This window comes from Xiphias gladius, chromosome 7 (assembly GCF_016859285.1).
Source record: "Xiphias gladius isolate SHS-SW01 ecotype Sanya breed wild chromosome 7, ASM1685928v1, whole genome shotgun sequence".
NCBI lineage: Eukaryota > Metazoa > Chordata > Actinopteri > Istiophoriformes > Xiphiidae > Xiphias > Xiphias gladius.
In genome coordinates, this window is record NC_053406.1 from 11,142,811 (window position 1) to 11,164,205 (window position 21,395).

Genomic DNA, 21,395 nt, shown 5'->3' on the forward strand with positions numbered 1-21,395 from the left:
GGCTAAGGATCCAGATCTATACGATACCAACTGTGGACATTACCAGATGATTTTTCCAGAGTTTTCCCAAGATGCGAATATTCTTGAGCCACATAAAAAAAGCAGGTGGATGACGATAACCAGTTTACAAAGTGTCCTTTTAACCTGTTTTACAATATTCATACTAGAACAACAGCTAATTCAGAAAACCCACATTTGCTTACTTTATATATGCCCTCAGATTCAGCAGTAGTGAGGTGTTTTAGCAGAAGAGAACTGTACACAATGTGTAAAGCACAAAGAAGAAAGGTTTCTGAAGCATCTCAACAGAGACCTCCAATGGTAGCACACAAGCTGAGCCCCTGTAGGATAAATGACAAAACAGCACTTGTCTAGCGTATATTATAAACACTCTACCCTTTCAGTGCCACAAACACAGACATAACAAAAGACACAGAGAGGAGGAATGCCCTGAGGATGTTAAACCTAGACCACTGAGTCAGCATCTTTCTACCCAGTGTTTTATTCACCTTCCTCTACATGCTAACAACCCTGCAGAAGGAGCCACTGACTTGTGGCCCTGACTCTTCACTATATTTCAGTCTCTTATAGACTTGAATACAGTCATAGACAGCTGCTGTTGTACTACAAAACATTAATTACTGAGCGAGCATTTATTGAAGTGAACTTTCATTGAGGACAAAGTTTAATATTTTATCCAGTGGAAACACATATTGCCCACCCCCCCAACGATTCCAGGCCTGCCCTACTGTTACTTCAAGGAGCTATTCATAAATACTACTCTCTCCAAATCTACCTCACTAACACACAAATAAGCGCAACTTAATACACACATAAGCAAGCACACAGTCCAGACAGTGGACAGTTAAGTATGACTGCCTGAAGTTTTCAACGCTTACACATCACCACACGCTCTGTATCTTCCCTGGTGATGCTCTCCCAGAGCTTCACTGCAGTCACCTTCAACTCTTGCTTGTTTTGGGGTTTCTCTGCTTTGATAGATTTTTTTTTTTTTTTTTTTTTTTTAGCCTCAGACAACACACAGCTGTCCAAGAAACATTTAGTGGACAAATGTCCAATTAATTCTGAACCCTGCAACGTGAGCACTATATGTTTAAAAGGATATATCTCCCATACAGTTCTTTCTATTATGACGTAGACCTACTCAAATTAAAGCTGAGACTTGGCACTTTAAATCAGTATCCATTATTTCATTTCAAATTGAATGTGCTGAAGCACAGAGCCTGTAGAACAAAACGTGTAACTGTCCAAATACTTAAGTTCTGGGCTGGTGTACATACGTGGACATACTAAGAGACAGGTGTGTTTAATTTAATAGGAAAGTAAACCAATCCTGTCGAGACATGAGCTCAGTGATTGAGGTGAGAACTGAGCCTATGGGAGATAAGACACTTATGTTCATATGAAGAAAGGCGATTTCCATGTGAGAAATCGTGATTTACATTGCAACTGTAAAGCTTTTTGCTTTCTGTCATTGTACACAGCCCCTTTATTGGGAAGTATAATTTCTTAGACAATAAACTCTGTTTTGACTTTGGTGGAGTGTCTGTGTATAAATGTTCACAACTCAAATTCCTTTTTATCTCCCCTTTTTTCTTAAAAGTGAGAAATTCCTACTAACTGCTGACGTCGTTAGCTGTCTTATTACTTTGCTAAAACCTCTGGTACAGCAGGATCCAGTCTTAGGTATTGTCCATAATCACTCTTCTCTAAAGTGCTTTGAAAACAGCCAGGCTTCTTTAGTGAGGACCAGATGGTTTCTGTCCTCACACTGTTATGTGCCTGTGCTCCCTTAATTTCATGCAGACCCATGCACCAGTTTAACCAAAGCCAAGCCTAACCCAAGGCTTAATAGAGTGAGACAGAGTGGCGTTCACAAGCGGGTTAAATACAACTATTACCGAACAGGCTCCAGTGTCTAAGCACATGCTTGGGCTGTGTTCAGGCTGTTAATAACCTCACAGTGTCAACACCAAGGCTTTAGTGTCAGTGGCTGACATAGAATTCCACGGACGCTGCCTTCTGTCTCATATCAGAGATTGGAAGCAGGTGGCAGGCCGACCCCCACAACACACAGTTGGCTCAGGAATACCTGAGACAACTGTGGCAGGAATACCAAAAGCAATACCAAAGAAAGTAACATTCAAGAAGCGATGAGTGATGAAAAGAATGGGGGAGAGTGAGCAGGGCACGGATTCTCGCTTGAACTGTTACCAAAGCAAGACTGTTCTTTAACACTGCTCAAAGTGTACGTTCCCCCTCTGCTCAAATCTACCTGGAGGGAATTGTGCGAAGCTGAAAATGCAAGGCTGATAGTTTGTCTCCGAAGTAACCCCTCTCATCCTTCAGCCCTATGATTGATCTAGTATTTGAAGCACCATTCTATAAGTATTAATAGTAACAGTGAGTGATCATATGCCACACACATAGTGATCCAAAAAAATACTGCAATCTAGAAGATCCAATTCCTCTGTAACGAACTCATGCCATCTCCTCATTTGCAGTTCAGGACAAGCTTATTCCACCTTTAAAAGAGAGGCATTCTTTAAACCTCCAGTAACTGATTTATTGACCACTTGGGCGCAGCCAGAAATAGGATGTAAACAAAGGAATCTCATTTCTGTCCGCCTGGCAAACGAAGCTCCAATATCCACTCTCATCTTGGCTTTGTTTTTGGTCTCCACCAACCTCTGAGGGAAATATCTGGATCTTTAGCTGCTAAATGCTCCACTATGTTCACCTGCAAGAGTCTAACTTTCTCTGTGCCTGCCATTTGGTGCTGAGTAGATTGTCTGCGGTTTTTAAAGCCTTTTCGATGAAAACAGCTACCCTCTGGCTGGAAACAAGGTCGATGAGAGCAGTGAGAGAGAACCAAAACATCGAAGTTAAAGGCCAGACAACCAAAACAATGGGTGAAAGACACTGAAAGGCTCTGTCGAGGTAAGGGGACTGTGGAGTCAAGTGATAAATCTCTGTGGGTCCGACACTATGAGCGACCTCCTTCCCGTCCAACAAGTCATGAGATACATTGTCAGTATGAAAATATCAACAATAGCTGCTTTCATTTTGGCTTGAATCAACACACACACACAATCATGCAAATGCACAAGCACACCTGTGTATATTTAAACACACACATATGTTACAGCCTCACCAGCATCTGAGAAACGACAAAAAGTACGTTTGACTTACTTGCCCATTGGGATAAACCAAATAATGCTCAAATACAATAAAATAACATTGAATAAAATTTGAATAAAATAAAATAAAGTAATTCTCTTGTGGAAATTTGAAAAGACTGATAGTGACAGTGAATATATATATACATATATATGAAATCTGATGATGAAGCCTTGTGAAACATCTTCGTGACCAAACAGCACATCCAGTTACTCCAAGATAAATCTACAGAGGTCAGCATTCCTGCTTCTCCACTGTAACTGCTCTTTCTCCATCATACATGAATCACATACAGGACAGTAATAAGTCTGTCATTGTGGAATGTAAAAGCTCACAATGCAAATCTAATAATGTACAGGGTTCCCTAATGGAATCTAGGTCCAGATATCCAGGTTTCCAGGTCTCTCTTGGTGATTATATTAAGATGGAATGTACCATACGTGCCTAATATCCAATGTACACACACACACACACGCGCACACACACACACGCACACACGCACACACGCACACACACAAAACCACACACACACACACACATACACAGTTTCCTGATCTTGCTGTTTATTCTCTCTATCAAGGAATAAATCCAGATTTTGGGAGTGGCCCGTTACACCCGTTTACAGGTGGAATGATGAGACACAGTATTTGTTTTTTTACAAAAATGTTTTATATTTACCTTTTCAAACACTTTCTATATAATGTTGGTAACTAGTACATTTCTCTCACAACCATTATTACTTATTTGGAAACAAAACAAGTCACACTTGTAGGTGCCTTCCCTCATGGGATGTAGTCCAGGGCTAAAAACAGTATGTTATTTTTATCATATATACTGTGAATTTTGCTAATTACTTGGCTGTCAGTTTTATCCATGTCATTCTAAATTATGTATTGCCTAACTTATGAGCTGTTACGAGTTCTTATTTTCTCACTTTTAAGATAATGCTACCGGCAAAAATTCACTCAAATTGTGTGTGTTAACAGAAAGCCCTGGACCAAACTACCGGGGATGATTTTCACATCTACGCTCTCAACATTTAATGAATGAGTTTTCCAAATTTTCCAAAAGCTCTGTGTATTTTTAGCAGTTAAGGAACAAATTTCAACTGTAGGACAGACAGGGAACGTAAGATTTAACACCATTGTTACTACACTCACCATGACACTGACATACGCTAAAGTCTTACTGTTGATATTGTGCACTTCAGGCATTACATCGCTTGAGCCTAAGTATAGCAAAAGCAGATTTTGCGTTTATAAAACAATGAAACTTAGACAGTATTATCTCCTATTGTAGTCAAATTTAAGAGTTTCAGAAAATCTGAATACTTAGAATTTCAGTTTGAATCATTTTGAATTGAAGAAATATGATAATAAAAGGTTTCTTCAAAAGAAAGATCTTCCAAAAAGGATTATGATGATTTATTTTTTGAAGAGAATATAGTTCAAATGCTGTCAAAATATCTTAAAATACCTGTGCTCCAACCCTTAAAAAACAGAATTATTCTTGCATATATTTACCTCTGCTTTTAACAGAAGTACAGTAAAGGAAACTGGCTGAACACAGGAGCTTGGCTCACACTTTCCTTGTATAATGATTCTGACAGAAGAGTGAGGATAAATCTGTCTCAAGAGATGAGAGAAGGAAAAACGTTTCACAGCAAGAGAAGAGCAAGATGTAGGTTCTCGCTGAGGAGGATCAAACAACAGGTTGTGAGATAGAAAAAGTAAAACCTAGAGGAATTCTGATTAGATCTAATGTCTCTATCTGTGCTCAATATGTCACTCCAATGTGTGAAAACCAAAGAGCCCTTGTCAAAACAAACGGACAGGAGAGCAACGACACATTCCTGTGAAATGTCTTAGCAAGGAGAGGGACTGTTTAAAGACCCCTGGCAGACAGGTCCTTTCTCCTGGGAAAGTCAAGGAACCAAACGGAAAAGCCTCTGCAGTGTGTGTGTTTGTGTGTTTGCAAGCATGTGGGGTGTAGGAACCAAATATCCTCTGTCCACCATTCTTTCACTGCAGGACACTTGCAAAACACTAACAACCATCCTCCTGTTTGCATGTTGACGTAGACCGCAGGGGTTTGGACAGTAGAAAGAAAAGATACTGCTCAGAGACAGGAGTAACTGTTAACCAGTTAATGATGACAGATCCCAAATGAGACCGTTCAGGATCTGACTACCAGCACCTCTAAATCTCGCTAATTAACAAGTTATATCTTATTTGCTTTATCCTTTGAGCAGCTGCCAGGCAACTAGCGGAGACTCCAGGAAGTTACTGCTTCCAGCCAAGAAATAGTCCAGCACATAACCCCTTGTAAAAAAGCAAATTGTCATTCTTCCAGTTTTTGTGCAGGTTAAACAAATGAGATATACTGTATTAATTACTTAGTATAAGAATTGCTGGTAGGTGGATTTTGCTACTGTTCGATGCAGTCAGGCTAGCTGTTTCCACCTGTTTCCATTCTTTATGCTAAGCTAAGATAAGCGGCCGCTGGTTGAAGCTTAATATTCACCATACAGATGTGAAAGTGGTATTGATCTTCTCGTCTAACTCTTCAACAGAAAGTGAAAAAGCGTAATTTCCCTGTTGCCAAAATGTTTAACTATTCCTTTAAATCATTTGTCACAACAAAAAGCTGGTTTGAGTAACCTAATGTAACTGCCAGGCAACTAGCGGAGACCCCAGGAAGTTACTGCTTCCAGCCAAGAAATAGTCCAGCACATAACCCCTTGTAAAAAAGCAAATTGTCATTCTTCCAGTTTTTGTGCAGGTTAAACAAATGGTATGTATGTATGTATTAAAATGTTGAACTTCTATTCCTGGAATGAAATACTGTCATATGTGACGGGAATCCGCTCGAGGATTTTACTTTCTTAACCATATGAAACCAGAACAGGAGATAACCCTTATTAACATACAGTTTTTACACAGTGGAGGCTCAGCTGGGTTAGCTACAGCACTCCAGGCCCTAGCCTTTGAAAGCAAACCACTCTTCCCAGAGAGCACTTCTCCTGCCGATAATTACCCAGAGACCCCCACAGAGCAGCCTTGTCCAATGACAGCTAGGCTACAGGCTCATTCTGCTTTTGCAAAGTGAAAGCATAAGGTCTGAACTGGGTCTATTAAAGCTTTAACAACATGTTGTCCTCTGAAGATGTAAGTCAGTTCACTGACTAACAAAGCTGCACTCAGCTTATTTCTGTGTATTGTACATGAACGCATACGATGTGAGGAATGGAGCATGCAGGTTTACAAACATGATCAACTCTATTTTAATCATGGTAAATGGTGGGGTTTTCAGCAGCTGGGAATGAAAACTCACCATACTGGCACCGTGTCCCTTTGAAGCCCAATGGACACTGACATATCTGGTCTTCAGTCTCTGCACATCGGCCTCCATTGAAACATGTATTGGCACTGCACACCCCTGCAGAGACCACACATCATATAACACAATGCTGCTGATGTATCCACGTTTGTGTGCATTTCTAAATGTATGGATGTATGCAGCCTGTGTGTTTGTGTGTCTACATCGCACCATCTGGTCAGTGGTGTTACTACATTCCTGCCAAATGTATTTGACATTTTTCCAGTTCAATTATTGTCCTAAATATCAAATTGATATATAAGACAGCTTCATAGCAATATCAAAAAGCCTATCAAAAGCCCTATGTGATACATGTGTATGTTAAATGCAATTACTCACTATGCAGACAGCCCATCTCTTCACCCCTCTGAGTCCAACCTGGGCAGCACTTGTAGACTGTGTGTAAATCCATGCTGTACACCTGCCTGTATGCCGTGTAGTATGCTGTCCTGAGGAGGAGAAATGGTGTTAGAGTCACATGACTGGGTTTTCTGGCAGTTATAATATATGTTTATATAAATTATGAATATAACTTAATTTGTCAACATAGCGTGTCTAATATTTAGAGAATCACAGCATAATGATTACAGCAAACACAAAATAAAGATATGTTATCGTTACTCAAATGATGGCAGTGACTATCAGTATTATATCAGTAGTGCTAGTAATCCACTTCAGAGTTAGAAACACCAGGCTGTCTACAGTTTTCCATATTCAGAGCTGCACTGTTCCTCATTTACAAGCAGGTAAATCAGCTTTTTGAAAGTTAAAGTCTTTGCTTTTACCTCCTCTCGTAGCCCATACACCATCTGTGGTTGGTGCAGCCCTGTTTCCAAACCTTGACCGTGCGAGTAAAAGCCTGGACACAAGGCTGACGGGCCCCCAACATGGACATCTCCTGGTCAGCACAAACATTGGGCCTTTACATGGTAAACACACAAAAAGAAAGAACAAGATAAAGGGATGAGTAAATGCAATCAACAATACTGTTTTAGACTTAAAAATAAGCAATAATTGAAAAAAAATTTGTATGCTGTTATGATGACCAGCATGTGAGTACATCATTTCCGATTATTGTATATAACATGCTGAGTTAGGTAGTTGATAGAGAGGAAGGTAGGTTATAGAGCTTGCGATAGTAACTGGTCCAGCAGGGCTGATGTATGTATTTCCAACAGACATGAACTTCCAAATGCTCTACACATGTTCTGTTGCACGAACATCAGCACATCAAACACAGTGTTTGTCAGACAGTTTTACAGCTTCCTGTTTGTTGCTATGTGCTTGATTAAGGTGCAGAGTAAAAACAGTCCATGGTTTGGACACTGCCTACAGCACCCAATAAACAACCAATGAAATTCCAAAGGAAATTCCCTTTCTGTTCTCCCGAGTTGTTTGTATGTTTTTGAGGAAGCATGCACTAATGTTTGCATGTTCATTAAAGAGCATGGAGGTTTGTACAGGTCTCTGGGCACAGTAATCTGTCATAACTAGCCTGCATCCATCTGTTTTGTCAGTGCAGGTAAACTGTCCAGAGGTGTCCACAAAACATCTGGCTTCAATACAGAGCAGCCAGAAGTTAATTAGAGGAAGTATTCGACTTCTCCAGTAATGAAAACGATTTCTTGGATCATGTCCAGCACAGTCTATTTACATTTGGAAACCTCTGGTAGAGCAATAGGCTATACAAAAAATTCATTCCATTGGAAGCTATTATGCAGAAGCACGTTACATCAGTGCTATAAAATACACATCCATCCTCACCGGGGACCTGAAAGAGCGACTCCTAGTGGGCATTGAACAAAGTAAACTAGAAAGCAACAATTACAGACAAAAGCAAAAGTTGAATTATTTGTCAAATTTGGGCTATGTGTATAACTGCCTTTTTAAAATGTAGGTCAGGGCACGTTGCTTATGTCGTATTTTAAAGCATGTAAAAGTAATTAAGTAAAACTTTCTAATTTACCTGACTACTCAATAAAATCTAATAAGTGCAAATAAAAACAGCGGACATGGTCTAAATTACAGCACTCTATTTACTTACATGCCAAGTTGCAGCTCCAGAGATGATGCGATGTGCGTGGTGCCGAGAAATATCAGACACAAATTGAAAATATCTGGGAACATAATTTCACCAGTTCAAGACACGAAGAGGAGTACTCAGTCGGCGCAGCCTCTGTGTCCGTCAGATGAAGAGCATCCTGACTTTTATGGAAGTTTACATTGCAGCATGACCCGAATGTTTATGTTTGTCTCGCAGAGATATTTCCCGAGATCAAGAAGTGATTTCTCGTTCACCGGTTAGGCAGAGGGAAGACTTGTCTCATGTCAATTGCAGCCCTTAAATGGCTCCGAGTAAACGCACCACCCACAATCACTGAGGGGCCAGCTCCCAAAACCCCCGGCGACGCGAACCTGTGCACGCACTATTAACCTATGAACACAGCCAGCTTGAATAAATACACGATGGGATGAAATGTTGGGCAGTATCAGAGGAAACTCGAAAGTTATCTTACAAATCTATATCGTATCGAGGAATTCTATCCCCCTTGTGTATTAAAATGAGAAAAATTAGAGAAATATAAGAAACACCTTTGACTGTAATGCAGTCTAACAAGCACTATTGACCCAAGGACAGTTGTCTAAGGACGTGATTTTGTTGAATATTTGTGTTATTTCATATATGTATGACTCAGTTCAACCCACCTTATTTATATGATGACGTTTTTTATGATATATATTTTTCATTAAGTATTAGATTAGATTAAGATGAGCTTTTTTCTTTACCCCACACAGGGAAATTGAAGTGTCACAGCGACAAAAGGAAGCATAAAAACTTTAGATGCGTAGTATTAATAAGTAACATAAAAAATAGAATACTATATACATTATGAATAGTTAATATTTACAATATGAGGCGCGGAAAATACAGTATAATCCAATAAAAATAAAAACAGCAGTATACATTGTACATAAATAGTAAGTACTGCTGAGAAATTTGATAAATTAAAACTTATTTGTTGCAATAAAATGGATGAATTAGATTAAATTAAATTATTTTTGCACGCAGAACCTGAAAATAAGTAAACTTGGACCAGATGAAACATCCACCTCTAATATTTCTGCTTTTAATTTCAGCGCTTGGTGCTACTGACGTAGCTTCCTCCTAAGGCTCGGAACTTCCTGTTTGGAATACGGACAGGGGAAGAAGAGAGGAGCCACCTCTCTAATATCAACAGAAGGCGATGCTTGACAGCTACATCGTCTGTAATACTTACACTTAACCGTGTCAGTCGGTCTATTTTTAGAAGTTTTTATTCCCTTTAGGATTCGATAAGTAAATTATTCGGAGTTTTAGCTAGCCCCAGCAACAAACCACACGGTAAGAAACCGAAGCTAAAGCTTTAGCTTGAAATGGCGCTAATGTGTTGTCCTAACTAATCTTAGTTTCAGGATTATGTTAGATATTCTGACATTTCTTTGAAACACAGAACTGGTCAGTAGCACCATTATTGCTGTCAGCATTCATGTTGAGGAAAATGCATAACCTGTAAGACTGCTGCCAAACTGGTTCATGTAGCCTCCCTTTGTGTCCCTCTGTCAGAAGACACTAAGCTATCATCATATGATTTTGTCATATGATTTGTTTTCCATTTCTAACTCCTGCAGCTCATCAGCTGCACCAGTATTATCGGAGGAGATCATTGTCTTGTGATCTATGTGTAGTTGCTGCAGTTTAAGTTGATATGCCGAACAGCAAGTTAAACAGGAGCGAAAATTAAACGATTGGAACACAGGGATCTCTCATGTTGGATTGTTTTCTGCCCATTGTGACTATGTTGTGGCTAAGAATTAGCTCTGTGTTGCCGAACAAATTATTCTACTCAGCCAAATGAACGGAGCAGCATTCCCCTCCCCCACGGCAGAGATGGCGGAGATGAACCGTATCCAGTATGAGCTGGAGTACACTGAGGGGATCAGCCAGAGAATGCGCATCCCTGAGATGCTCAAAGTGGCCCCTCAAGTCCACGAGGACCCTAATGTCGGATCTCAGGAGGTCCCCCGCAGTGTCATAATGCAAGTCCCAGAGAGAATTGTGATTGCAGGTTGGTATACTGTAAAACAATGTTCTCGGCAGAGTCTTTTATTACACACAAATTCCGCACATCATTGGTGCCTGTCAGTTGACTGTAGTCTAGCTTTCATTTGGCTTTGTTACAGCCATTGACAATTACTAGATATCCCTCTATCAGTGGTTCAGGACTTTGTCCATCTTGCTCCTAGGGACCCATTTACTGACCAGCATTAGTATCATGTCTGATACTAATGCTGGAAAAGAAACAAAAAAGAAAAACAAACTCTAAAGGCACACTGGTGTGAAAACTGCTAGAAGGTGTTATTCAAACTTTAGCTTTCAAATCACAGCATGTTGATTAAATTGAGTGAAACAGAGAATGAACCAGTTTCTCATTCTAAACCCAGTTCCCTCCTGCCTCCTGCAGGAGACAGTAATGACCCCCAGTTCTCCAGACCCAGAGACCTGGACCTAATCCAGTCAACACCACTAGAAACCCTGTCACTGAAGACCCCACCCAGAGTCCTAACCCTCAATGAGCGGCCCCTGGACTTCCTGGAAGAGGAGCAGCGGGTGGCTCCAGACACTGAGGAGGTGGTAAGTGATAACAACAGCAAATTGTCTGTTACTACGGATGCTACATAAAATCCATTCATTTACTTCAGTAATTTCCTTACAGTAAACCATAGCCCGACTAAATCAGTTGTCAATTGGCCCTTTAGTTGCGGCACCAGGGACGAGTGCGGCGAGAACGCTCAGCCAGTGAGAATGCAGCCGTACGTCATAACAGTCAGCTGATGAGAAATGATTCCGCGTGAGTATTGCCCTGGATATATAATCATTAGCCTGGTGCTGACTCCATCTTATGTCCCACATGCATGCACTAGCATGTTGCATCTTTTTTTTGGTTCTATGCTCTGTCCCTTTGTCTGTGTGACGTAGCCAGTTGTCTGTTGTTACTGGCATTGTAAGCTGTTTGTTGTGAGACATTTTGCTACTTTCAGTGTAAATGTGGACTTCAGCTGTTTTTGTCACTGACACAAATTCCTTAAATAATAATTTTAAATAATTGATATATACTCATCGCTTTTGATTTGATCATTTTCAGGTTTGATAATGTTCTAAAGGATTCAAGATTAGTGTAAAAGAATTAAGAAATATTGCTAGTGTGTAAACACACTTAAAGGATCAGTGTGTAGAATTTAGTGGCATCTCGTGGTGAGGATGCGTATTGCAACCAACTGAATACCCCTGTAGGTATATGTAGGAGAACCTACCGTGGCCTTCGGGTAACATAAAAACACGAAAGGCCCTCTTTAGAGCCACTGTTTGGTTTGTGCATTCTGGGCTACTGTGGAAACATGGCGTTGCAACATGACCACTACCTATGTAGATAACGATGGGCTCATTCTAAGCTAATGAAAACACAACGATTCTTAGTTTCAGGTGATTATACACAAATGAAAACATAGTTATGAATATTGTATTCCATTTCTGACAATAGATCCCCTTAAATCCTACACACTGGTACTTTAAATACCACACTCCCCTCTCAGAAACACTGGAGGACACAAAACACAACGGAAAACCATTAAAGGAATACTAATGCATGTTATGCATTTTTAATGTTTTTAATACAAAGCTGTTCAGATGTCAAACATACCTGGAATAGCTTTACCTGCTGAACACAGGCTTACTTTACACTATGTGTGCTCTGTTTAGGTAAAACATTTTAAAAAATATCGGATTGGGACTTGGTATTTGCCCGAACTAAAAATTATATAATTCCGGGGTAAACAAGCCTGTTCATGTCTCGATCCCTTTCCTCAAAACTTGGAATTTTTGGAAGCAAATTGCAAATTGGAATCATTTGCCAATACCTTTAGCTCACATCTCCTTTTCCATTTCTGTTTTTTGTTGGGTGTATTTTATGTTAGTAAAGCACTGTTAATGGTTGGCAGGTTAAATCTCTAGCTATTATTGCAACATAACTTTTATTTACTTTCACTCGGTTGCAGTTTTTACAAAGTCAGTGAAGTTGAGGACAGTTTCTTTTCCTTATTTCTCTCCCTCTCCTCCTTCCTTCCCATCTTTCCTCTTTTGTCTTTTTCTTCCCTTTTTCCTCTCAATTGGCTGCTCTTAATGGTGGGCACTGAGCAGTGCGACCCCGTCCCCCCCAGCTACTGTCCACCCTTGCCCCCCTCTCACCGTGACTGAGGAAGAACACAACCTGTACAGCGCTAGCGGTGTTATAGCTTTCATCCAGTCCACTACACGTCGGGCCTACCAGCAGGTCCTGGAGGTCTTGGATGAGAACCCTCGCAGGTGACCTCCCAATCATCTGGTCATTTTTTGCCTAAAAAAAGGACAACATTTGGCCTACTAGATAATGGTCAGAGAAGGCAATGCAGACTGTTGCAATAAGACTCTTAAGCACCCTGTGTTCAGGAAAAGGAGGGGGGGGTTTCATGTGGTGTTTCTGAAATGCTGTTTGGCCCTTTATTATGTTGGAAGCTTGGGAGTGTTTGTGTGGGATGGTCACACATTATGTGACCCTTTCTAACTTTCAGTAACAATATTAATACAGCATGTATTAATCAAAGAAAATTTAGCTACATTTTATTTTTCCATCTTTCTAATCCATGGCTTTGGTTCAGGCCATTATTGGTAAACATATTCCACACTAACAATCACTACTGAAGGACTGAAGTGTCTCCTAGTTACAAACTAGTTTAAGTATGCTAGGATTTGTCAAGGACTTATAATTTAGATTTAATGTTGGAGGAAAGTTAATGATCCCCTTTAGGAAATTTGTTTGTTTTATCATCATCAGAAACAACAAAGATGCTGTGATGCTGTACCAAAAAGAGGTCCATATAAAGTGAACTAGCACAGAGAACGTATTACTCCTTTAAGTTACATGTTTGCTCAGATCCTCACAAGTGCTCATGGGTCAGAAGAAGCTGTAAACAAACAAAACAGTGGAAAATAAACCAAGTGAGTGTGCAGAGCATATGACATTATTACTGAGCAAAAAGAACCTTAAAATAATCATATACCTATTTGAGCTCACAAATTCCTCTGAGTTTTGCAACAGGTTTTGATTTTTTTGACCGTTTGCCGTCGTGAGAATTGGGATAGGTGAAAGCAGAAATGAAAAATCTTCTAAACGTTACTCACAGATGTGTATTCATACCTTCTGCACACTTCAGAAATGTGATTTACAGAACATTTCACCGCATTCTAAGCCTCACATTTGTTCGGAGGAAGATTTCTTAAAACCAAAGCTTGAGAATTTTTTGTAACCTGTAGAAGGATAATGAGAAAAAATCTCATGTAACAGCACCGGTGTCACAAAATAGATTAGACTGTTGGTTTCCAGGACAACATAAGAATTGTAGATATGCCAAAGACATGCAAGTTGTGTCTGCATGTATGCAACACTGTACCATGTGTGTTTCTCTATTTCTCTTATTTTCCCTTCTCCCAATCCTGTCTTTCCCCACCTCTTCAGCAAACCATCTCTGCGAGGGGGGTCTGCTTCAAGCTCCAACCCCCTGCATGAATCCAGGTAACCTCACCTGGCATCTTCATTCTGTTCCCTTTTCATTTTCCTCATCCTTTCTTATCTTACATTGTCATTTCGGGTCAAGATATAAGACCAAATCCTGGTATCAAAATAATCTATAGGACAAAATTGAAAAAAAAAAAAAAACTGAAAAATTTTTTTTTTAAAAGTCTGTTCTCTTCTCAAGGCTTGCATTATCAACATATGAACCCACACTGGATGGGGGGCCTGATGATATGACTGTGGTTGATGCAACAACACTTCGACGTCAGGTTAGTTCTTGATAAATAAATTATCTCCATCTTGTAACACGAAAGCTAATCGGGGAACCCCTGTGACTGACAAGACATTTTTTCTGATTTATTCCTAGCTCATCAAGTTAAACCGGAGACTCCAACATTTGGAAGAGGAAAACAAGGAGCGAGCAAAGCGAGAGATGATCCTTTACTCGGTCACTGTAGCTTTTTGGCTAATCAACACTTGGGTATGGTTGCGACGTTAGAGCTGGCCTTTATTTTTGCCGTCACCTTGACAGGAGAAAGTACCATCTCATATTCTATGTGTCAAATGTTAGCTGCTCACTGCACTCAGGCCCTGTGTGAGGAAGACCTTGACACATGTGTACAAGGCCTGTTGCACACAGAGCTGATATTTTGATTTTGTTTATGTAATGCATATACAGTTTTATTTTTTTACTCTTCTCTCATTCTGTCTATTCTGTTTTCTCATGTTTTGTTTTTATTTTAGATCTTCTTGTTCAATGCTAAGCATGATTTGTTGTAAATATTTGTTCATATCACTCAGAGCTTTGGAAAGAACTTATCCAGAGCTACAGTACAGCATAGTTTACCAAAATAGGAAATTGGAACTGCAATGTGGAGATGTAACATGTTGATTATTTAATGTGGAGAGAGTAATGTGAGACTTGTACTGGGAAATGTAATAAAATGTATTAAAACCATAAACATGCCATGTCATCCTGTACTTTCATTGAAGCATTATGTGAAATTCAAAAATAACCTTTAAATTCGCATTTATGTGAAAAAGGAACATATTGCTTTAACATTAGCCTCATATTATCTGAAATTTAATTTTTTTTTCATAACTTCTGCCTAATGCGGATGTTTGATTTTTTTTTTTTTTAAATAAATGTTACTGTAGATTTTAATTTCTTTCTTCAGATGACCACTAACACAAAGTAATTGTAGCTAGTGTATTTTTATTGAATTTTTTTTTTTAGAATATAGTCATTAACATTTATGTTGCCTTAATACGAAGGTATAAAGCTATATAGATATATAGATATATAGATATCTCTCTATATATATAGAGAGAAAGATATACATATAGATATAGATATAGATATATAGATATAGATATATATATAGATACACACACACACATTATAACGACTATAACTCTCATATGACCAGTGCATTGTCTGTCAGCATTAAACCATTTAATTTGAAGCCATGTCCTGTTAGACTGTGTATCATTCCAGCTCCTCGATCAGGCTGCGTGGTGGAGAGGAGGTTTGGTTTGTCTTTGACTTTTCCACTGGTTCAAGTATCAGTGGCTCAAGGTCATCCCAATCCCCTGGATACACCAGTGATGAAGAATTGTAAGAGACTTCGGTGAACAATGAACTTTTGTCTGGACTTAAAGTGGGGATGGTCTCACTCTGGTTTCCAGTTGGCTGAACCTCATCACTGCCTCCGGATATGACTTCTATTTTTGGTTTGAACACCTGCTGAGAAAAGTACATTGCAGTGAAGTCTTCTGTATCCACATCCTCTAGATCAGGCAGGTCATCAATATGCAGTGAGCGATGCAGTGGGAGGTGAATGGTTTCCAGCTGCTTCACATCCTCCAGCTCTGTAACCAAGGGTCCAGGGCCATATGTTGGTACAACCTCATCTGCTTCAGGAGGAGCTGCCCTGACCAGGGGAGGCTGTTTGTTCTCATGCTGTTCACTCATGTTTGCCTGCTCTCTCTCTGCTTCATTTCTCGTGAGCTGGATTACACATGACTGATTTTGTTTATAATCTACTTTATCTGGCTCTAACATCTTCGCTGCAATACTTTCTTGCTTTTGTGCTGACTGCTCTGGATTCACCCCCTCTTGTCTCACAGGCTGCTTCATCTGTGATTGGTCCTGGTCATCTTTCTCCAATTGCTCTCTCTGCAACCCTTCACTTGGCTGCTCTACTTCTATGTCTTCATGTTTTGTCTTGGATTCATTTGTTGCTTGACTCTGCAAGAACTCTTCATGGGCATCCAGGCTGTCCTGCACAAAGGCTTGTATCTTCTCCTCTTGTGAGGAAGTCAAAATCTGGGTGTCGTGTTCCTCACGAGGAGTGGTGAATACCTCAGTCTCCCCTGGAATGAAACAGATAGACAACGTTTTTTAATAATGCAAATCCACATTTACGCTATATCTGTTTGTGCATTGCAAATATTGAAAACTTTGTCCACCTTTCTCACCTAGCTCTCGTAGGCGCCGTCTGTCCTGAGCTTTTTTCCGAATCATTGCCATGCCATCCAAGCTGTCCTGAATTTTCCTCCTCTCTCGTGTTTCCCATTGCTCCCTCTCTTTGCACTCCCCTTCCCGCCCTCCCACTGCCCATGCCTCTGCACATGCCCTGTCTTTTGGAAACACAGGACGATCGTCAAGAAAGGTGAGCTGTTTGAGGTGCACAATCATTGTCTTCCTGTAGTTTGGGATTTTTTTCACCACCTCATTTCCCATTAGATTTAACACTCGCAGTTCCGGCATCGCCTCAAGTACAGCAAGGATCTCAGGGTCATTTAACAGGTTGTGAGACACATCCAGCACACTGATCGCCAGACACTTACTCAGGTGCTCTATGTCCCTCACAGTTTCCAACTTGTTATGGGCAATCTGCAGAGTGCTCAGATCAGGAAGGCAGGAGATGTTCTCTATGGTGCGGATATAGTTGTTGGAGACATTCAAAGTGCAGAGTTTTTTCAGCTGTTCAAGGTTTTCCAGCTTGTATATGAGGTTCTGCTGAAGGAACAAGCAGCGCAGATCAGTCAGGGCATCCAGGTTTTCAATGCGTTGAAGCCCATTGCTTTCCAGCCAGAGACACTTCAGTCCTGTGTACTCCTCTAAGTTCTCAATGGTGGAGAAACCTTTGAAATGCAGAAACAATGTGTCATTCAGGCAAGGTGTTGAGTAAAGTTTGTTCTGCTTACAGTGGTCTTTCAGGAATTTCTTGGTCATCCGTGGCCCTAACTGTTTTTCCGTTTTCTCTTGAAGAGGGATTTGCATTTTTTTGTCATTTCCCTCGTTGTCTTGAGCTCCATCCTTTAACACGGCATCAACTCCATTTTTAACAGAGGTTCTTCCGACATCTCCACCTTCCACTTGAGATTCCTCTTTATCTCCCATTGTCTCTTGGAATTCAGCTGTGGACATCGCCAAAAAAAAAAAAAGATATAATTTGCAAGCAAAAGAAACTAAATTGATCTCTACCTGTTATGGATATGTTTAATGGCAGTTTTTTGTTGTTGTCTAAGGTAGATTATACTCAACAGTCCGCTTTTTTAGCTAACGTTAGTTAACGTTTGTGTATGTTTCCATGGTAACGCTTGGTCATTACGTTAGGACCGGATGCTGGCCGGATATTGTTTCTTGTTCCGTGTCGGACACTTTTAGCTGTTGCATTCCGCTGTCAGTGAATCGACATGGCGTCAGGGTACATACTCAATCGTGGTGCGTTAACATTAGGAATTCATTGTCAGCGTGTTTGCAGAAATATATCGTTATCACAGGTTAGAGAGAAGAAGCGATGGATGAAAGCGTACACATACCTCATGGCAAAGAAGTTAAAGCTTGAGGGACCGCCGCCACCGAAGCCACGGTAAGGCTAACGTTAACTAACACAAGAGTTCACTAGAGAGCATTTCAAGGCCATTGATGCGTCTTTACATTTGACAGTGTGTGTTTATTCATAATAGCCGTCTGAAAAGGATTGAGACAGACAACAGTATAGTTGCATTACACACGTTTTCACTGCAGACTTGTTTAGCAGCGTGTGGGTTGTTAGTATTTCCACAGTTTTAAAGTGAAGCCAGGGGCGTACGTAGCAATCATGACTCCTTTGCACAGGTGGAGGAAAATCTGGGGCCCCCTCTAGCCCCGATTTATAGTTCTCATTTTATCGTCATTTTATATTTAAGGATTTTGTAGCGATGATACCATTTGAACCGTAAAGTTTTGTTCATAAACCTCAAAGACGCCTTTTCCTGCTGGAACAAAAAGTATTATCTCTAGTCAGCAGTAAGTAAGAATGTCTGTATCAGCTCAAACACACTACTAAACAGGGTTGTTTTTTGCATAACCCCAACAGCAACACTCAGAAGTAATCACCATTTTTTTTCAAGTATATAAGACCCTGTTTGGAAAGTTTCTACAGAGGAAGTCGGTTAACTCCATGTTTGACTTTCTTTCAGCTCTCAACAGCCTCAGTGGGATTACCATGCTGAGGTTCAGGCTTTCAGCACCCGCCTCCATGAGAACTTCTCCCCGGAGCTACTGAAAACAGCCTTCATCAATCCCTGTTACCTGCAGGCGGAGCAGGAGAGGAGACAGGATTTAGGCGTGGACTCTGAGACCACGGCTCTTGTTCTGAAAGATAATATTAAGCTGAGTACAAAGGGAGCCGGTTTCACCAGAAGCTTCCTGACCGACTGGTGCAGGCACAGTTTCCCGAGCCTGCCGAGCGAGGGGGTGGAGAGTATCATAGGACACCTCACTAGTTCAGCAGTTGTGGCCTATGTAGCAAGAAATCTCGGCATTGAAGACCTGACCATGAGCGCAGAATTCCCTGTTCCTGATGATGTGCTCCATGCTACATTCATGGCAGTGATTGGAGCTCTACAGGAGAGCAGTGGAGAAGAGCGAGCAGGATTCTTCTTAAGGGTAAGAGGCTTAGTGTACAGTATCATGAACTCTCAATGTCTGGATGAGGACTGGTTCTATTGTCTCCACAGCAACATAGTATGACATTTTTCTTCTTAAACTCACTCACCTCCACCTTCTTATCTCGCCGTAGGATTTCCTGATCACTCAGCTGATAGGAAAGGACCTGTTTGATATGTGGACAGTGGTCAACCCCATGGGACTACTGGTGGAGGAGCTTACCAAGAGGAATGTCCCTCTGCCAGAGCCTCGCCTTATCAGGTCTGCTGGAGCCAGCACCGTCCTGCCACTATACTTTGTCGGCTTGTACAGGTATGTGTGCTGTTATGGATGCTGTAATCCAAAGTACAGTCATAAATGAAGATTGTTAGATTGATTTAAAAAAAAAAAAAAAGATGAGTTATAGCTGACATGTCCTAAAAATCAAGTTACATTACAAGTTACACTTTTGAGGTTTTAGTGAGATGCAGATCATTTATAGCAGTCTTGATGGTTAACAGTCTTTTGTGTATAATCTACCTATGTTACTTTTTTTTTTTCTGTCTGCTCACCTGTGTGTTGATTCAGTGATAAGAAGCTTCTGGCTCAGGGTCCAGGAGAGACACCTGTAGCGGCTGAGGAGGAGGCAGCTCGTGTGGCCCTCCGGAAACTCTACGGCTACAATGAGAACCGCAGACCGTTTGACTTCTCTCCACAACAGCAGCATCAGCAGCCTTTAATTCAGTCAATCAGCAGCAATTAATGAAGTAACACCTCTTGTGCTACAGCAGAAAATCATTTCAAAGGGTGTAGTTGAACAGGAAAAGTGGCTTGAATCTACTTAATAGATCATTTGCAATACAGTACATCTTGTTTGAGGACTACAGACCTAGTACGGATTGTAAGGAGAAAGTAAAGGAAAATAAGGTCGCCATCTACCTTGTTAAACATCAGTCCAACAATGCACTTGTCAGGATTGAGTCTCTCGGGTACCCCAGACAGAGGAGAGCAAAATAAGCCTTGCTGTCCTAATAAAAAGTGTGACTATGGTGTAAGATCCAGGTTTCCACTGAATTGGACCATAATCTAATCTAAGCATATTTGGGTCAGTTGTACATAATCAAGATTTCTGCCCACTGGTCTTGCAGCTTGCTCTGGCTAATAACCTGTAGGCTCAGCAGTCCATCACACAAAATAGCCCTGAGATCTGGTTGTCCTTGTAAATAATGCCATTGCCATTTGGTTTCCTTGGTATTCTATTATAATGCATTGGTCATCTGTAATAAAAAGTAATAAGTATGTGTACATCATAAATTTGTTCATGCATGTTTCTTTTGATTGTGACTTTTTCTTCCTTATTTTCGTACTGTTTGTTCTTTTATGGGGAATTAATATGTGGATATAGATAACTACACATTCGCCCTACTTACGTTTTATCTGTAGGTTGTTCCTGAAGAATTTCATTTTCATTCACCCTCCTGAACCTATTAAAGTTTAGATCAGAGAGTGTGTGTCAACAGGATTTTTCTTTGAACTGGATTTCTGCAGAGGATAACCTGATTAGCCATTATCCTTTTAAGGCAAAAGAAAAATAATGACTTAACTGACTAATCCAATGGCTTTTCATGTGCACGGTTTCACCATTAGTACTCATTACATGTTTTGTTTTGTGATGTTTCTTAAAATAAATTGCCGCAATACATTAAAACCTTCAGCACCCCACACCTGCATAGTGTTGCAGTGACAATGCTAATCCGCATAGTGCCGCTGGTGTTTTAAAGAAAGACTGGTAGCTGTGGACTGTCAGGAGTACAACCAAAGAGCATGTTAGAGACAAGATAGTTCGCGCCCTTTACTAACCCTCGGTATCCGCTCTTACACGGGAAATTCCGCGGATAAATCACCTCGTGCGCTCTGTCCACAGTAATGTTTTCATTTGATCAAATCCAATAATTACTGGTAAAATAACAGAGAGAGTTGGTAATTGCAAGAATATTGATTAATATTCGTTATCGACGCCGGTCAAAACTGTGTACTACGCAGTACATATACATCATAGGAGCAATATCATGTACGACTACTACGTTACAATAATATTGCCATAGATATAATTAGCGTAACAAACCTATCTCTAACAAAATGTGTAAAAAAAAAAAATAATAATAATAATAAAAAAACATATTGGAACGTAATTTAAAAAAAGATTCGCATATTTAGATCTGACCCAAAAAAGAAGTGGTTTAGTCTGC

General features: G+C 40.3%; 4 protein-coding genes across 8 annotated transcripts in view; 2 read left to right on the forward strand and 2 right to left on the reverse strand.

Moving 5' to 3' along the window:
- Window positions 1-8,847, reverse strand: part of megf6 (multiple EGF like domains 6) — a 56,978-nt gene extending 48,131 nt beyond the window's left edge. Inside the window, exons 1-4 of the mRNA XM_040131242.1 lie at window positions 8,624-8,847; window positions 7,365-7,499; window positions 6,919-7,028; window positions 6,535-6,639 (exon numbers count right to left, since the gene is read on the reverse strand). Coding sequence (XP_039987176.1) covers window positions 6,535-6,639; window positions 6,919-7,028; window positions 7,365-7,499; window positions 8,624-8,706 — 433 coding nt within the window. The 5' untranslated portion in view covers window positions 8,707-8,847. The remainder of the gene's footprint in view (window positions 1-6,534; window positions 6,640-6,918; window positions 7,029-7,364; window positions 7,500-8,623) is intronic.
- Window positions 8,848-9,737: 890 nt separating this feature from the next.
- Window positions 9,738-15,187, forward strand: mffa (mitochondrial fission factor a). 3 transcript variants are annotated; one of them, XM_040131044.1, is made up of 8 exons: window positions 9,738-9,961; window positions 10,468-10,685; window positions 11,082-11,251; window positions 11,377-11,468; window positions 12,815-12,979; window positions 14,169-14,225; window positions 14,410-14,494; window positions 14,593-15,187. In XM_040131044.1, exons 2-8 carry the CDS (start codon window positions 10,472-10,474, stop codon window positions 14,722-14,724), a joined length of 915 nt encoding a protein of 304 aa, XP_039986978.1. In that variant the 5' UTR covers window positions 9,738-9,961; window positions 10,468-10,471; the 3' UTR covers window positions 14,725-15,187. The 3 variants fall into 3 exon arrangements, with proteins under 3 accessions (XP_039986978.1, XP_039986979.1, XP_039986980.1); XM_040131045.1 differs by lacking the exon at window positions 12,815-12,979; XM_040131046.1 differs by lacking the exons at window positions 12,815-12,979; window positions 14,169-14,225.
- Window positions 15,188-15,637: 450 nt separating this feature from the next.
- Window positions 15,638-19,374, reverse strand: dnaaf1 (dynein axonemal assembly factor 1). Of its 3 annotated transcripts, none has more exons than XM_040131755.1 (3): window positions 19,277-19,374; window positions 16,707-17,651; window positions 15,638-16,601 (listed from the first exon to the last, which is right to left on the reverse strand). In XM_040131755.1, the coding sequence occupies exons 2-3, from the start codon at window positions 17,632-17,634 to the stop codon at window positions 15,715-15,717; spliced, it is 1,815 nt and encodes a 604-aa protein (XP_039987689.1). In that variant the 5' UTR covers window positions 17,635-17,651; window positions 19,277-19,374; the 3' UTR covers window positions 15,638-15,714. The 3 variants fall into 3 exon arrangements, with proteins under 3 accessions (XP_039987689.1, XP_039987688.1, XP_039987687.1); XM_040131754.1 differs by having other exon boundaries at window positions 16,698-17,651; XM_040131753.1 differs by lacking the exon at window positions 19,277-19,374 and having other exon boundaries at window positions 16,698-17,661.
- On the forward strand, window positions 17,915-20,720 carry mrpl44 (mitochondrial ribosomal protein L44). The gene is made up of 4 exons (XM_040131756.1): window positions 17,915-18,106; window positions 18,699-19,167; window positions 19,301-19,479; window positions 19,735-20,720. Exons 1-4 carry the CDS (start codon window positions 17,931-17,933, stop codon window positions 19,907-19,909), a joined length of 999 nt encoding a protein of 332 aa, XP_039987690.1. The 5' UTR covers window positions 17,915-17,930; the 3' UTR covers window positions 19,910-20,720.
- Window positions 20,721-21,395: the final 675 nt, after the last annotated feature.